The 17,395-nt window shown below is 44.8% G+C and overlaps 1 protein-coding gene across 1 annotated transcript in view; it reads left to right on the forward strand.

Annotated features, from left to right (window-relative positions):
* The window catches only part of LOC142194227 (uncharacterized), a 270,460-nt gene that overhangs the window by 241,740 nt on the left and 11,325 nt on the right, over positions 1-17,395 (forward strand). The window contains 2 exon segments of the mRNA XM_075263244.1: positions 7,770-7,789; positions 14,449-15,485. Of these exon segments, the coding sequence (XP_075119345.1) occupies positions 7,770-7,789; positions 14,449-15,485 (1,057 nt within the window).

The following is a 17,395-nucleotide window of genomic DNA, read 5'->3' on the forward strand; positions in this document are numbered from 1 at the left end:
GGACCTCAGTGGGGATCATGAGACACAGTTGCCATCAGGGCAAGCTGTGGTCATGTGCGGTTTGCAGTAAGGGGGCAGTGCGCAATTGGAAGAGGAGTTGGTGGATGATGAGGCCACCGACCACACATGGACAGGGGTGATGTCTAGGGGCTAAAGCAGTGTAGATGTGGAGGGAAGCTAATTCAACAAAAAAACAGGGTAGAAGCAAAGGCATAAACTGGGGTGATGTTTAGGGGCGAAAGCAGTGTAGATGTGGAGGGAAGCTAATTCAACAAAAAAACAGGGTAGAAGCAAAGGCATAAACTGGGGTGATGTTTAGGGGCTAAAGCAGTGTAGATGTGGAGGGAAGCTAATTCAACAAAAAAAAAACAGGGTAGAAGCAGATGCATAAACTGGGGTGATGTTTAGGGGCGAAAGCAGTGTAGATGTGGAGGGAAGCTAAGCAGCAAAAACAGTGGGTAGAAGCAAAGGCATGCAAAACTCTACCCTGTTGGAAGACTTATTCCTAGGTCTGGAACACGTTAATGGCCCCCCTGGACAAATTACTGCCACTCAGGGGCCTAGTGTCACCAGGAGGGACAAGTATAGGCGCATGTTGTGGGAATACCTGGCCGACCCCAGCTCTGTCCTCTCCAATCCCTATGTGCTCTGTGCACTTATTTTCTCATCTTTTTTTCTGCACTGCACATCTCTTGCCTACTTCCTTTGGGATCTTAGAAGTGGTGGTCCACTTCAAGAAATGGTAACTTCAATGCTGGAGTTGTCAATAGACAGTGTAACGGGAGTAGCTGAGGGATCGCTGTCTTAACCACTTTTTGGCACAGAATTAAATTCCAAAGCCAAGTATGGTGCAAGGATATGATGCAAGGACACCTACACACCTATCTCTGACACATTGGGGAGTTCACCCTCATGCGCCCTTTTGGCCTGCACCATCATGCGCCTCTTCCGAGCCACTCCACATCTCCCAAGCTTTTCATTGCAGGCAGAAGTACAACACAACCCACCCCCATGCCCAAGCCTTTAACAGCCTCATCGATAAACTGCTGGCCCTGGAGATGTTGGTGCTTGTTTATGCTTCTGGATACCCAGGCCTTCCGTCAGCAGATGGCAGCTGGGGCACCTCCCTATGCTGGGCCTAGCCGTTACTACTTCTCTTGGTGTGCTGTCCCTGCCTTGCGCCTGCATGTGTCCCATAACATCAGTCAGGCCCAGAGCTCTGCGCTTTGCTGCAAGGTCCACTTGACCACCGACACATGGACAAGCGCCTGTGGTCAGGGATGCTGCAGTGCTTATCTTTAATGACAGGCAGGGTGAATGTGGTGGAGTCTGGTCCCCGGGTGCAAACTGGGGTGGCCTATCTCCTCTCCCAGGCCAAAATTCATGGCAGGAGTAGACTGAAACCCTACGACGCTGCAACCTCCACCCCAGCTACTAGCGGCAAACGCTGTAACACTGGTGTGGAGAGATGTCAGCAGGCCATGCGGAAGCTGATCAGCTTGGGGGACAGACAGCACAGTGCCTCCGAGGTCAGGGATGCCATCCTGGCTGAGATGGCAATGTTTCTTTCCCTGCTACACCTGGGGCCTGGCATTTTTGCACCTGTGATAATGGCTGGAACCTGGTAGCACATCTGGAGCATGCCAGACTCAAACACGGTCCACGCATGGCCCACGTTTTCAACTTGTTGGTGCCATGTTTCTCACCATTGTGCCTGATATACAGGTCAAAGTGGGGGCATTTTCGTAAGTGAGAACTAGCCTCTGCTAGGCAGAAAACATTCAGAGCACACTCCTCACATCTTCGCAACGTTGGCTGGGGGAGGAAGACGAGGGGGTTGGAGTGGCATCTGATGTCCCTGTCCCACACGAGGCTAGAGGGTGCACTTCAGTGCATCCCATTGCTTCACCACAAATGGTGTGAAGGGGAGTGGAAAATGGAGGAAATGGAGAGTGACCCTTACAGTTGGGGCCAGCAAAGGCATGCCAAGTAACACACTGGCACACATGGCTGACTTCATCTTGGGTTGCTTTTCAAGAGTCTAACACATATTTCACATCATGGAGAACAAATAATACTGGATTTTTACAAGCCTCGAACCCCGGTCTAGGTCTAATGTCTGTTCCTTTCTTATATTAGGGGAGAGGGAAAAAAAATTACTTCAGTGATACGTTTAGCGTACATAGACTGACTATTAATGTGTATCCCACTTAGTGTTGTTAGGGTTACACACCGTCACAACCTGGCTAAAGCTTCTATAGCTGTTAATAAAGTCAACATAACTTTACGGTATCCAAAAAGACAGCTGGTACCGACAGAGAGCAAGACAAATGTCAACCAAAGCTGTGAGCTCTGAACACCCACAGTGACTTTGGCGTCATCATCATTATAAGGGAGCGGGTGGTAATAAATAACTTGGCAGTGCCTAAAACCCAAAAAGCTTATACAACTATATTTACATTAAGATACACAAATGACACTTTTTAGTAGCATGTCATGAGACAAGCTGATAAGATCTTCCTTTGTGCAGTGCTATTTGAAAGTTAAACGCTGCCTTCATTTTAATTCTGGAGAAGGTGCAGACATTAGATTTAGAACATGTTGTCTTCATTGTCCAAATCCTCTATATAGGTAATGTGTTTTTCGGGCCGAGCTGTCTGAGAACGAGCTGGTGCAGCACTGACAACCTGGGTGAATATGGCAAGAGCCTGAGATGTAGGGTGAATGAATCCCCAAATTATTTGGTATTTAGTAGGTATTTGTATTGGTAGGTATTTGTAACCCCAATATATTCTTTGAATTCCCAGTCAGACAATGGCACTATATGGCAGTAGCAAACATAGTGGGTGTATATAACCCCAATTATATTGCTAGGGGACTTGCAGTGTATTTCTGGGGTGAAGGTGGGGGGGCACACCATTGGAACAGGGATCGGGGGTATATATAGGGTATACAGGAATACACTGTCAGTGTATTCCATTCAGGATCCTGGGAAAGCTGGGTTGCGGCGATTGAGCCCGTCAGTGTCACGTTACACTGACAAGCTTCTCCCTGGAATTTAGCTCTTATAAGAGCTGTTGGTTGTCTTCTCCTTCCTATCCTAGCCTGTCCCTGCCTACCCAGAATCTAAGCCCTAGCTAACTGGACAGAAACCTCCGTCCCCGGTGAATTGCAAGCTCAGAATGACGCGAACCTGGGCGGCGCTGTTCTTTTAAATCAGAGGTCACATGTTTTCGGCAGCCAATGGGTTTTTCCTACTTTTTTCAACGTCACCTGTGTCGTAGTTCTTGTCCCTGAGGGGAATCGAGTAATGGCGCACTTTACCACGCGGTGTTCGATTCGAACATGGCGAACAGCGTGATATCCGATCGAACATGTGTTCCATAGAACACTGTTCGCTCATCTCTATATGGTAGTCCTCCTCACATACACCCGCTGTATTGTACATGAGACTGTATCACTGGGAGGTATGGCGGCACTATATGGTAGTCCTCCTCACATACACCCGCTGTATTGTACATGAGACTGTATCACTGGGAGGTATGGCGGCACTATATGGTAGTCCTCCTCACATGCACCCGCTGTATTGTACATGAGACTGTATCACTGTGAGGTATGGCGGCACTATATGGTAGTCCTCAGCACATGCACCCGCTGTATTGTACATGAGACTGTATCACTGGGAGGTATGGCGGCACTATATGGTAGTCCTCCGCACATGCACCCGCTGTATTGTACAGGAGACTGTATCACTGTGAGGTATGGCGGCACTATATGGTAGTCCTCCTCACATGCACCCACTGTATTGTACAGGAGACTGTATCACTGTGAGGTATGGCGGCACTATATCAGAGTCCTCAGTAAAGAAACTTTTGGTTAACAAAGGACTGTGTCTTTTGCTATCCTTCTTTTGAAAATTGACTTGCTGTGTCCTATGAGAGGTCCCCACAGTCTGGACCACCACTACAGCTACCGTGACCATTACACCATCTCATCTATCAGAGGGACTACTGCCCCCATTAGGTCCTACTATAACACCTGCATCCCTTGTGATACCACAGAACAACCAGCAGGTGCCGGTGCGCCAAGTGCATACAGGTCCAAGATCTTAGAGCGGCAGGGCATGGAGGTATGGGCAGGGTCGGACTGGCCCATCGAGGAGCCAGTGACATATATACAGAGCTCTGCACCTATAGGGGGCGACACTCGCTGTATCCGAGCTCCTGACTATCTTTAGCACATTCATAGACATGGAGGTCGGGTGGTGCTGATATTGAGAAGTGACGCAGCGCCTTAGGCTGGGATTGTGGCTTTGTTAATCCCAATCCTGCTTTGTGCATTTCCATTCAGACAGTGCTAATAGCGCAGACGTTGCGCATACACTCTCATTTACATTGAATGATTGGGCCGGAATTGCCCTTTAGTAACCTTAGTGCTATTGTTGCACTTCTGTGCTAGTTCTGCCCCAGACTCGGCATTACACATTTCGCAGTTTCATGTGGATGGCTCGGATAGATTACAGATTACTAATAGGTCCTATGTTTAGGGGCCCCCAGTTTAGGGAGTGACTCTTCCTCATGTTTCATAGCTTTCTCTTCTATTTGGTTCCGTATTAGGACAATTTGTTCTCATTTTTGGTAACATTTAAAAAACTCCAAAAATCCCCCATTTATTAGGGACAGGTCTGTGCCCGGGGTGTTATAGATACACATGGCGGTTCTATTACTAATAGCAGCGGGTTATGGTGGTAGATATCTAGGAGCAGCATCAGCAGCAGTGCAGTAACTGGAGGAGAATACAGGGAGACGGGGGCAACACGCTGGCTCAGCACTGCAACCTCACAGCACTGGAGTCCTGGGTTTAAATCCCGCCAGGAACAACATCTGCAAGGAGTCTGTATGTTCTCCCCGTGTTTGCGTGGATTTCCTCTCATTCTACAAAGACCTACTGATAGGGAAAAAAAGTACATTGTGATCTATATATATATACAGTACTAGAGGGAGGACCCGGCTTCGCACGGGTATATTACATTTTATGTTTATATAGTGGCCCCATAACAATTGTCCAGTTTTGCACTGGTGTATTTTGTATGTTGTTTGTGTGTATGTCCATAAGCGTCATGTGATTATGTTTATCTCATTTTGAATGTCAGTGATAATCCTGTGATCAGTTGTTATGGATACCTGGAGTAAAGCTGTATCTAATCCTTCCCCGTGTAGTACTGTGTTTAAATGCAAGTATCCAATCCTTGTTGGTGTGGTACTTTATGCAGATACACATATCTAATCCTCCCCGTGTGGTATTGTGTGAAGAGGCGCGTATCTAATCCCCCAGTAAGTGAAACTGTGTGCAGACGCGCGTATCTAATACTCTGGCGTGTGGTACTGTGTGTAGATGCGCGTATCTAATACTCTGGCGTGTGGTACTGTGTGCAGATGAGCGTATCTAATCCTCCCCCATGTGGAACTGTGTGCTGAGACGCATATCTCATTCTCTGGCATGTGGTACTGTGTGCAGAGGCCTGTATCTAATCCTCCCCTATGTGGTATTGTGTGAAGAGGCCTGTATCTAATCCTACGGTGTGTGGAACTGTGTGTAGTTGCGCGTATCTAATCCTACAGAATGTGATACTGTATGCAGACGTGTGTATCTAATCCTATGGCGTGTACAACTGTGTGAAGATGCGTGTATTTATTCCTCTGGTGTGTGGATCTGTAAGCAGACGTACGTATCTAATCCTACGGCAGGTGGTACTGTGTGCAGACCTGCTTATCTAATCCTACGGCATGTGGAACTGTGTGTAGACGCGTGTATCCAATCCCCCGGCATGTGGTACTGTGTGTAGACGCGCGTATCTAATCCTCCCCCATGTGGTACTGTGTGCAGACGCGCGTATCTAATCCTCCCCCGTGTGGTACTGTGTGCTGAGACGCTTATTTAATTCTCTGGCTTGTGGTACTGTGTGCAGAGGCATGTATCTAATCCTCCAAAGTGTGATACTGTGTGCACACACACGTATCTAATCCTCCCATGTGTGGTATTGTGTGAAGAGGCGCATATCTAATCCTTCGGCGTGTGGAACTATGTGTAGACGCGCGTATCTAATCCTACTGCATGTGGTACTGTGTGCAGACGTGTCTATCTAATCCCATGGCGTGTACAAATGTGTGCAGACGCGCGTATCTAATCCTCTGGTGTGTGGAACTGTGTGTAGACGCGCGTATCTAATCCTCTGGAGTGTGGAACTATGTGTAGATGCAAGTATCTAATCCTACGGCATGTGGTACTCTGTGCAGACGTGTGTATCTAATCCTATGGCGTGTACAAATGTGTGCAGACGCGCATATCTAATCCTCTGGAGTGTGGAACTGTGTGTAGACGCCTGTATCTAATCCTTCGGCATGTGGAACCGTGTGCAGATGCACGTATCAAATCCTTCAGTGTGTATAACTGTGTACAGAAGTGCGTATTTAATCCTCTGGTTTGTGGGACTGTGTGCAGACCCGTGTATCTAATCCTCCCCTGTGTGATACTGTGTGCTGATCTGTGTATCTAATCCTCTGATGCATGTATCTCAGTTTGGATATCAGTGTTGTATTGTGAATGTGGAATGACCGTGTGTATTGCAGTTGGAATATGAGTGAAAGTCTTGCAGGTTTGTATTGGCTAAGGGGGGGGGAGGGGCACTGTTTTTGGAATGCTGTATCTCAGCAACTGTACGTCCGAGCGAGTTGGAGTCTCGTCTTAAACCTTCCCTGTTATCTGAAGTATCTCTGTACCAAATTTGATGAAGATCGGTCCAGTCGTTTGGTTCGCATTAGAGAACAAACAGACAGACAGACGGACAGACAGACAGAGATATATCCCTATATGGGGCTCACAATATACATAAAAAAAAATACAGGGAGACGATGACATCACTATTCGGTGACATCAATATTCTCTTGTGGTCGGACAAGATAAAACTCTCCTGACAAACTGGGCCAAGACTATTGGCCAAGAAATCCATGGGGTCAGAGTTATCTGCTGGACTATAGGTGTACTCAGGATAGGACTGAGATGTGTAACTAGGAGTGGCGGGGCCCTAAGGTGAACATTTGATGTAGACCCACCCTGCTAATCCCCCTTACCCCCCTTCCCTCACAAACTGCATTCCCTGATTCCCTGTCCGCTTGTAGTTTGGGTATGCGTGGTCGGCTCTGCCCAAGCCCGATCCCTGGCAGAGTAAATTCAGAGCCAGAAGACGCTGTGGGGACGCTGCAAGGAGAAGACTTCTCGGAGGATCCAGCCCGACCCTCACTCGTGGACTTGCTAAGTATAATTTGATTGAATGTTGCCTACCCCTGAAACGAGCATATTCCCCCCATAGACTATAATGGGGTTCGATAGTCGATTCGAGTAGTTGAATATTGAGGGGCTACTCGAAACAAATATCGAACCTCGAATATTTTACTGTTCGCTCATCTCTAATAATAACGGAGGGTCCGGGGGATGGTCATGTCTATGGGATAATGATGGAGGGTCCGGGGGATGGTCATGTCTATGGGATAATGATGGAGGGTCCGGGGGATGGTCATGTCTATGGGATAATGATGGAGGGTCCGGGGGATGGTCATGTCTATGGGATAATGATGGAGGGTCCGGGGGATGGTCTCAGGTCTGGACATCAGGATGTAAGATGTCCATTGTCTCTCCTGATTCTCACATGAGAAGGTCTCGGAGTATCTCAGGAATCCCTTACAGATAATAAATAGGGGGGGAAACAATAGGTACAATGCAGATACAATGTGTGCATGGTGGGGGGTCTCAGGAGGATATTGTATGAGGTGGAGCCCAGTGTCATCCTCAATAGTGTCTCTGATCAGGAAGGAGGTAATGGGGGAGGGCAGATGTGGCCACCATAGGGCTATATAGATCCAAGCATTGTCCAGGAGGTTTATTTACCAGAGAACTTACAAGGAGGGAACTTACCTGAGGAGGAGACCCTGACAGGAGATATATATATATATATATATACCTGAGCAGAGAGTGCGGAGCGCCCCCGTCTGGTGAGTAGAATATCACTGACTATAATATACTGTAATGATGGTGGACTATAAGGAATAGGTGTCTGTATATGTCATGTGTATGGGTTATGTCTGTCCCCGTGTGGGGGTCTCTGTAATAACCGGAACAGTCATTTTACCCCTTATGTAACCCCTTAATGACCAGGACATTTTTGTATTTTCCTATTGGGTAACCCAGGAGTTATTAAACACTTTTTAACATTTTTGGGGGCGGCAAAGAGATAAAATACAGAAATTTATACATTTTTGTTTTAGATTTTTCTTCAGGTGTTTATGGACCAGGAAATATCTTTTTTATTTATTTCCTTTTATTTTTTTTATTATATACAAAAAGTTTTGGTGCAGGAAATTAATGAGAAAATGTAACTCCATTAGGCTGCATTCACACGGAGTAACGCCAGCGTGTATCACAGCTGTACACGCCGGCACTTCCCATTCACTTCAATAGGATTGCTCGCAGTGAAAGAAGCAGGCCATTCATTTCTATGGGGAGCGCTCGCATGCCGGCTCCCATAGAAATGAATGGGAAGTGTACGGCAGCCCTGCTGTAACGCCGGCGTGTACGGCTGTGATACACGCTGGCGTTACTCCGTGTGAATGCAGCCTTAACCAGTTCAGGAGCGCCCATAGACTATATACCCGTCCGTCCTTGTAGTGTTTAGTAGCTGCAGATCTGGGGAGTCGGCTGTGACTACATCCGGAGCTCCTCTAGAGAAGGCAGAGACTGGTTATATTACCGTCCTCACATCCCCATCTCTGTATACACCGCGCTCAGTGAGTGCTATTGTACTTAGTCATATATGAAAGAAACCTCAGATCTCTACAACCTATATGTTGGTTTCCAGCTGTATACCGCCTCTGTTCTGCTCACACATATACTGTAGGGGATATCAGCTTGTGTAACCTCCATTTTGGATTCCAGGGCCATGTGGGGCGATGCCTGCAGCCGTTTTAGAGAGCTCACCCCCCTCAGCCATAATGAGATGCGACTCCTCTCCTGAACCATGTGACCACTTTGCCCCAATCATGTTATGCTAATTATACTGGTCCAACCTGTTCTTTGTCTATACCAGGGGTCTCAAACTCAATTTACCCGGGGGCCGCTGGAGGTAGAGTCTGGGTGAGGCTGGGCCGCATCAGGATTTCCCAATTTTTTTTATTTCTAAAAGTTGCCATGTTCTGACACCCGTAACTTTTTTATACTTCTGTGTACGGGGATGTGTAGGGCGTCTTTTTTTGCGGGGACGGGTGTACTTCCCAGTTCTACCATTTTGGGGAATTGCTTTTGCTTTGATTATTTTTATTCAAATTTTTATCAGAGGCAAAACAGTGAAAAAACGTCGGTTTGGCCCTTTTGACTCTGTTTCCTGCTGTGGTGTTTACCGTACTGGAGAAATATTGTTATAGATTTATACAGCGAGTTTTTCTGGACACAGGGAGACCTAACATGGATGTGCTTCACAGTATTAGAATACTTCTATATATGTATTCTAGGGAAAAGGGCGTGATTTGAATTTTAAATACTTTTAAAAATTTTAAATATTTTTTCTTACTTTTATTTTTTTTTTGGATTTATTAGACCTCCTAGGGGGGTCATGAACCCCAGGGGGTCTGATCACTAATGCAATGCATTACAATGCAAAAAATCGTCATTTCTTTTGCAGGATGCATAGAGCAGCCTGCAAAAGAAAATCACTGCAGACCGGCCGGGGAGTCTTTACAAGGCTCCTGACTGTCATCCCAACGTGACGTCAGCCCTGGAGCATACTCCAGGTGCCGGCGATCACGGGCAAAATAGCGGCGCCCATGCGCTGCTGGGAAAATGGCGCCTCGGTCAGCTTTAATCGAGGCGCCAGAGGGGTTAATGCCTCCAATCGATGCGGCCGGGTGTTGCAAACTATTGTCCCGAAGGCCGCAGTTGGCCCGCGTGCCGCGAGTTTGAGACCCCTGGTCTATACAATGTATTTAACTGGTTGCTGGAATAGTGTTAAGGTGCCATGTGACATTTGCAGAGCCGCTAAAGTACCAATAATATGTAAATACCTCAAAAGTGACCCCATTTTAGAAACTACACCCCTCAAGTAATTTCACAAGGGGTAAAGTACAATGTGAAAATGGAAATTTTTAAAGAAATATACCATTTTGATGCCCAATACATTGTACCCACTGAGTCATCAGAGACATACACTCATAAAACCATTAAATGGGCCATCCCGGGGTCAAATAGTTATATATGTGGGTGTACACTGCTGCTTGGACACACAACAGGGCTCAGGAGGGAAGGAGCACTGCGCTTTTTAGCTTTTGGGGTACAGATTTCTGGACACCATGTTGTTTTTGCAGAGCCCTGGAGGTGCCAGTAAATTGGAATTCTCCAAGAAGTGACCCCATTTTGTAGGGGAAGTTTTAGGGTCTCTGCAAATGTGACAAAGTGTCCACAAACCAACAATCTAAATCTGCACTCCAAAAGCACATAGCGCCCCTTCACATCTACCCCCTGCTGTGTACCCAAATGGCAGTTTACACCCACATGTCTGACACTGGTGTACCCCGGATAATAATATCATATGTGGGTATACACTGCTGTTTGGGCACAGAAGGGAAGGAGCGCTATTTTGGTTTTTGGAGCCCAGTTTGGTTTTTGGATGTCTTATCACTTTAGCAGAGCCCCTGAATTACCAGTAAAGTGGATTCTGTAGACTTTTGACCCCATTTTGGAAACTACACCCCTAAAGGGATTTATCAAGTAGGGTAGCGAGCATTTTTAACCCTTGAGTATTGCATTCATTTAATTTCAATAAATGATTGTGCAGCTGATATTGAAAAGGAAAATATGTTGTGCCCAGTTTGTGTCAGCAGAGACACACACTACAAAAACTGGTAAGCGGGTATCCTGGGCACAACAGATTTTGGAGCCTTCATCTCTGATACAAGCCAGGCACAACATATTATGCATTGGAATTACATATTCCTGGAAAAATTGCCATTTTCACTTTTTGCAGTCAGCTGCGTATTCATTTCTAGAGAATAAATTATAGCAACTGTTGGATAAATTGCTTCAAGTAAATGTAGTTTCCAAAATGGGGTGACATGTCAGGGGAATCTACTTTACTGGCACTTCAGGAGCTCTGCAAAAGGGTCATGGCATCCAAAAGCTAAACTGTCTAAATCTGTGCGCCAAAAACCAAATAGCGCTCCCTCCTTTCTGTGCCAGGCTGTGCCCTAATATCAGTTTATATCACATATGACAATACATACGTTATCCTGGGTATACCAGTGTCATACATGCGGCATAAGCTGCAGTTTGGGAACACAGCAGGGTGCAGATGGGAAGGAGCGCTATGTGGCTTTTGGAGTACAGATGCAGGACGCCATGTCATGTTTACAGAGCCTCTAAGGTACCAGAAAAGGGGAATCCCAAAAGGAGTGACCCCATTTTGAAAACTGCAACCCTCAAAAAAATTTAGATTACAGATACCGGCACCCCCCGATCATGACGGAACCCCTTGGATGCTGCGGTCATGCTTGATCGCAGCATTCAAGGGGTTAAAGCTCAGCTCCAATCCGATGTTATGGAGCAGGGTGTTAGCTGTCAGTAAGTGCCTGTTGTATTTTTACTATTGGCCGGACTTCAGAGACCAAGACCGCAAATTTACAACAGAACCCACTATATACACAAGAACTCTGTGTCTGTGTTTCTCTAAGCTAGCTTATACGCCAACTTTATTCATTTGGACTTCAATACGGTGATACTTAGAGCGGATTGTACTCATACACACACATACACACTGCTTTTTCTCCGTTTTTTGATCCATATATGGATCACAATGTACCTTTTTTTTCCCTATCATGTCTTTTTGTAGAATGGGAGGAAATCCATGCAAACACGGGGAGAACATACAAACTCCTTGCAGATGTTGTCCCTGACAGGATTCGAACCCAGGACTCCAGCGCTGCAAGGATACAGTGCTAACCACTGAGCCACCATGTTGCTCCTATTCTCTCTGTTGTACTTACTGCACACACAGCTCAGCTTCCTCCCTACCCCATATATTGACCCGCATACAGCCAGCTTTCTCCATGCTCTCGCTATACACTTAGCTCCGCTACCTGCAGGTCCCCCATACACACATCATTTGCACTTCCACCCTTCCCCCAACAGTCAGCTATGCTCCTTCCACCCTTCCCCCACTCTTACCCCTGTTATCTACACACTTCTCCAGCACAAAGCTCTTCCTCCACCCTTCCCTCCTTCACTTAGCTCTTCTACCATTCTGTTCTTCCCCATACAGAGAGTCCTGAACAGCTTGTACCATAAAGTAAGTTATTGAAGAACAAGCTCCACCCCTGTACGTGACTGATCACATGATTATGACTCTATGAAAGGTATTATTCCAGAGCCTGAAAAATACCGACAATTAGTATTACCGGCAGTGCTGTCTGCATTACAGTGCGGAAAGTTATCCCCTTGCCTCGTGACTACCCTGGAGGTCTTTACATGACCCCAAAAACTTTTACCATTAGGACACCAATTGGATTTTTTTCTAAATATATTTATTGACCCTTATTAATAATACTATGGATGTCGGGTATTAGATTATACAGACTGTCCAGGAGCTGAGCAGCTGTAATAGCCACGGGGATTGCACTGTATTATACATCAGAGACCCGGCAGTAATACCCACGATCAGTGCCCGCAGTGATCACAGGCATTAAGGCCTCCATTGGTTTATCTGGCATATCCCTGTATTACAGGCTCCTCTATGCAGCCTGTAATAGAACTGCCCATAATATACAATGCATTGTGTTGTATTAGCATCGTGATGGGTTATATTAATAATAATGAGGTTCAAGACCTCTAGGAAGGCAAAAAAAGGAAAATGTAGAAATAATTTTTAACAAATATAAAAAAACATTCATATCACCCCCTTTTCTTAGAAGACCTATAATAGTTAAACACGTCCACATTAGGTATCCCTGTGTCTGAAATTACCGGTGTGTCGCCTTATATTGCTGTTTTACCTTCCATAGAAATTTGACTAAAAAGCAATAGACATTATCCATGATGTAACTAAAAAGTACAACTTGCTCCACAAAAACCAAGCCCTATGCATCCCCATACATGGAGATATGAAAAAGTTACAAGTGTCAGAGTATGGCGGCTGCAAGAGTCTATTTTTTGTACAGTGAACGACTGAAAATGAAAACCCATAAGAATATCGCACAAATGCAGATTTTTTCCAATTCCACCCCATTCAGTATCTTTTCCAGCTTCCCAGTACATTGTACAGAATAATAAATGGTAACATTACAAATTACAATCTGTCCCCCAGACAAAGTACATTAATCCTCATACGGCTCTGTGAACGGAAAAATAATAAAGTTTTAGGGTTTGGAAGGCGGAGAGTCAAAAATGAAAATTGATTGTGGCGGGAAGGGGTTAAAGGGGTTATGCCATAAAAAGTATTTATCCTATATCCATATGATAGATTGCAAATACCTGATCGGCGGGGTCTGACTCCTGACACCCTCCGATCCTGACAATGGGGTGTGTTTTTCCCCAATGCACATTCATTCTGACTGCAGCTTGTAGGTCGGTTGGTGGACGGACAACACCGGGTTCCTATTCACAACAATGGGAGCACCGGAGATAGCCAATCGCTTTACTTCAGCTATTTCTGATGCTCCTCCCGAACCGTATGGGGGCGTCATCCACCACATGACAGGTCTACATTCTACCTGGTGGGGGTCTCTGCAGTCAGACCCCACCAATCAGGTATTCTATGGGTAATACTTACCTGATATTTCCCCTTTAATGACCCGGTAGAGGGTTTGTAGACTTTCTAATACACAATATAAGAGTCCGTTCTGTATTCGGAATAACTAGATTTAGTAGATTGTAGATTGTTAGATATCTCATTACTTGTTACTGACACTGTTGTGTATAAGAAATCCTCATATGGTGATTTGGTGACTATTGTGCAACATGTCTCGGTAATTACAGTATCTCACTAATAAAATTATAATTGTTTTGAAAAAATTCTGTTTCATTTTGCAGGCGGTGACTTGATGAGCGGCTCCATAGACACCCCCCGAATATAAAGGAGAAGATCATCACAGATTGGTACAAGAAGACCTGGACGTAGACTGGGGAAATCTTTTCTGGTTCTGAACCATGAACTCAGACATGAAACCTAATCCTTCCATACATGAGGGAACTGACAGAGATGAAAAAACCTTTCCATGTCCTGAATGTGGGAAACATTTTAGCAGAAAAGCACATGTTGTAGATCATATAAGAACCCACACAGGAGAGAAGCCATTCTCATGCTCAGAATGTGGGAAATGTTTAACAACTTCAAGTCATCTTCAAAGACATCAGAGAATTCACACAGGAGAGAAGCCATATTCATGCTCAGAATGTGGGAAATGTTTTGCTCGTAAATCATCTCTTGTGGAGCATCAAAGACTTCACACACAGGAGAAGACATTTTCATGTGTAGAATGTGGGAAATGTTTTTGTAGTAAATCAAATCTTACATATCATCTGAAAGTTCACACGGGAGAAAAGTCTTTTCCTTGCTCAGAATGTGGGAAAGGTTTTATCTTAAAATCACATCTTGTGAATCATCTAAGAGTTCACACAGGAGAGAAGCCATATTCATGCTCAGAATGTGGGAAATGTTTTACAACTTCAAGTCTTCTCCAAAGACATCAGAGAACTCACACAGGAGAGAAGCCATATTCATGTTGTGAATGTGGAAAATGTTTTAACCAAAAATGGTGTCTTACAAGACATCTGAAAGTTCACATTGCAGACAACACTTTTTCTTGCTCAGAATGTGGAAAACGTTTTACGTTCAAATCAAATCTTGTGACTCATCTAAGAGTTCACACACAAGAGAAGCCATATTCATGCTCAGAATGTGGGAAATGTTTTAGCAAACAAAGTAGTCTTAAGAGTCATGAGAGAACTCACACAGGAGAGAAGCCATATTCATGCTCAGAATGTGGGAAATGTTTCAGCAAACAAAGTAGTCTTAAGACACATGAGAGAAGTCACACAAGAGAGAAGCCATATTCATGCTCAGAATGTGGGAAATGTTTTAGCCAACATGGTAATCTTAAGAGTCATGAGAGAACTCACACAGGAGAGAAGCCATATTCATGCTCAGAATGTGGAAAATGTTTTAGCTGCAAATCAAGCCTTGTAGATCATGAGAGAACTCACACAGGAGAGAAGACTTTTTCATGCTCAGAATGTGGGAAATGTTTTAGCCAACAAAGTCATCTTAAGAGACATGAGAGAACTCACACAGGAGAGAAGCCATATTCATGCTCAGAATGTGAGAAATGTTTTAGCCAACAAAGTAATCTTAAGAGACATGAGAGAAGTCACAAAACAAGAACAATTCCCCAGTAAAGTGTAACCAGTAAGATGTCACTGCGGTATTTCTGTACATAGGTATCATGAACTATGTGACCCTGATATAAAGTATATTTACCAGCCATTACTACACCCAGAGTCGCCTTCCAGGAATCTTCATCGTCTCTTCTTTACAGAACTGCTTTCCTTCAGATACACTCGGAGGTTTTCTTACATGAACTGCTCAATTCAGATCCAGAAGAAACTAGAACTAGAAATCTTGACTCTTTTACAGTGGCATTATTTTATCCTCCTGGCTGTGTGAGGAGTCAGACCCCGCTGATCTGATATTGATATTGATGATCGGATACATGAGCCATCAGTCTATAACCTGCAGGACACCTCTAGTTTGGACCTTTAGGACTGAGCGGTTTTCCATTAATGTCGCTGTATGAGGGCTTAGTTTTTTGTGCGGGTTGTATTTTTTAGTAGTAACATTTCAGGATAGATGGAATTTATTGATGAACTTTTATTAAATGTAACAACAATTTCACCATTTACCATGTGACATAAATAATGTTTTCCCTTTATGATGATGTCGCTGCGATTATGGGGACACCAAATATGTAGATACCTTTATATTTTATCTCTTACAGAATAAAGAAACTTTGATAACAATTTGTCGCTGCTTTCTAAGAGCCAAAACTAAAACATAATTCTGTCACTGTATTCTTATGGGGATTGTGTTTTGTAGGAGCAGATGTAGTTTTATAGGTAACATTATGGGGCACAGGGGGCTTCTTACTTACAGGCTGTGGACACCTTTGTACATGAGAAATCAATAAACACATATTGTCCTAAGACAATGGACCAGGCCCGGTCACATTTACCATCATTTACACCAGATTACTGACATGAGCTATGAGCTGGGGTAGATTTCAGCACGGCCTATATCCACCTCCTTGGCTACCAGGACAGACATCAATGCTTGTGGTACATCCCAATACAAACACCAGACGTCATTGTCACATTGTAGTCAGCACTTATTGAATAGAATTCCAGTAAATTTAAATTTTTATGGCTTAGAAAAAAAAGGTCATACATAATCTACAACAGATTCTCATGGAGGCCGGGAATAGTTGATATCAGGCCCAGGTATGCCCATAATACAACCCACCTGTGGGGCCCCAGAGATCTGGTAGTGGCTGATATATTCTTATTAACCCTTGTTCCTGTCCCGGCCCCCCACTTCAGCTCCAGGAGGCGACACACCCAACGTACATGAGGTCAAACAACGTCTGGATATTATGGCTGTTGTTGTTCAGTATCTGGACAAAGCCGCTAAAGAAGACTGAAGCCAAAGCAGAGACAGGCTGGTACTTGTTAGAATATATAACAGCCTAATGTGTTACTCTGTGTAGGGCAAGAAAGGGGGTAATAGGAGGGGTCCAAAAATTGGACAATTTACTCTGTGGTCAATAAAGAAGATAATATACTGTATGGGGGCAAAAGGAGAGTCAATATACAGTGTGGGGCAAGAAAAGGGTGTCAGTATGCTGTGCACGTTACTGTGTGGAGGCCAGTGAAGGAGTGTTACGGTTAGCAGGATATATTGAAAAAGCTAAATAAATGAATATCCTGCGAAGCCCACTGGGCTCTGAACTGCATGGTGTGCAGGTGTGAACAAGGTCCAACAGTGAAGCTCACTGCCGGACTACACCTAAAACTAAAGTGCTTTTCTGATAACTTCTCAGAGCAGCCGCCTAAATGAATATTAGTCTTAGTGGTTACTTCACCACTAGACAACACAAATATGACCGTGTGCTCCCAGCAGCTTACTGGGCAGCACCACACCACAGCTGTAATACCACAAGTAGCAGGCTGCCTAAGGTAGGAGGGTCACAATAATAACTAAGGGAACCCACAATTTTAACCCATAAGGGAATTTCTGCCTGCCTAGGCA

Source organism: Leptodactylus fuscus, chromosome 2 (genome assembly GCF_031893055.1).
Source record: "Leptodactylus fuscus isolate aLepFus1 chromosome 2, aLepFus1.hap2, whole genome shotgun sequence".
Taxonomy (NCBI): Eukaryota; Metazoa; Chordata; class Amphibia; order Anura; family Leptodactylidae; genus Leptodactylus; species Leptodactylus fuscus.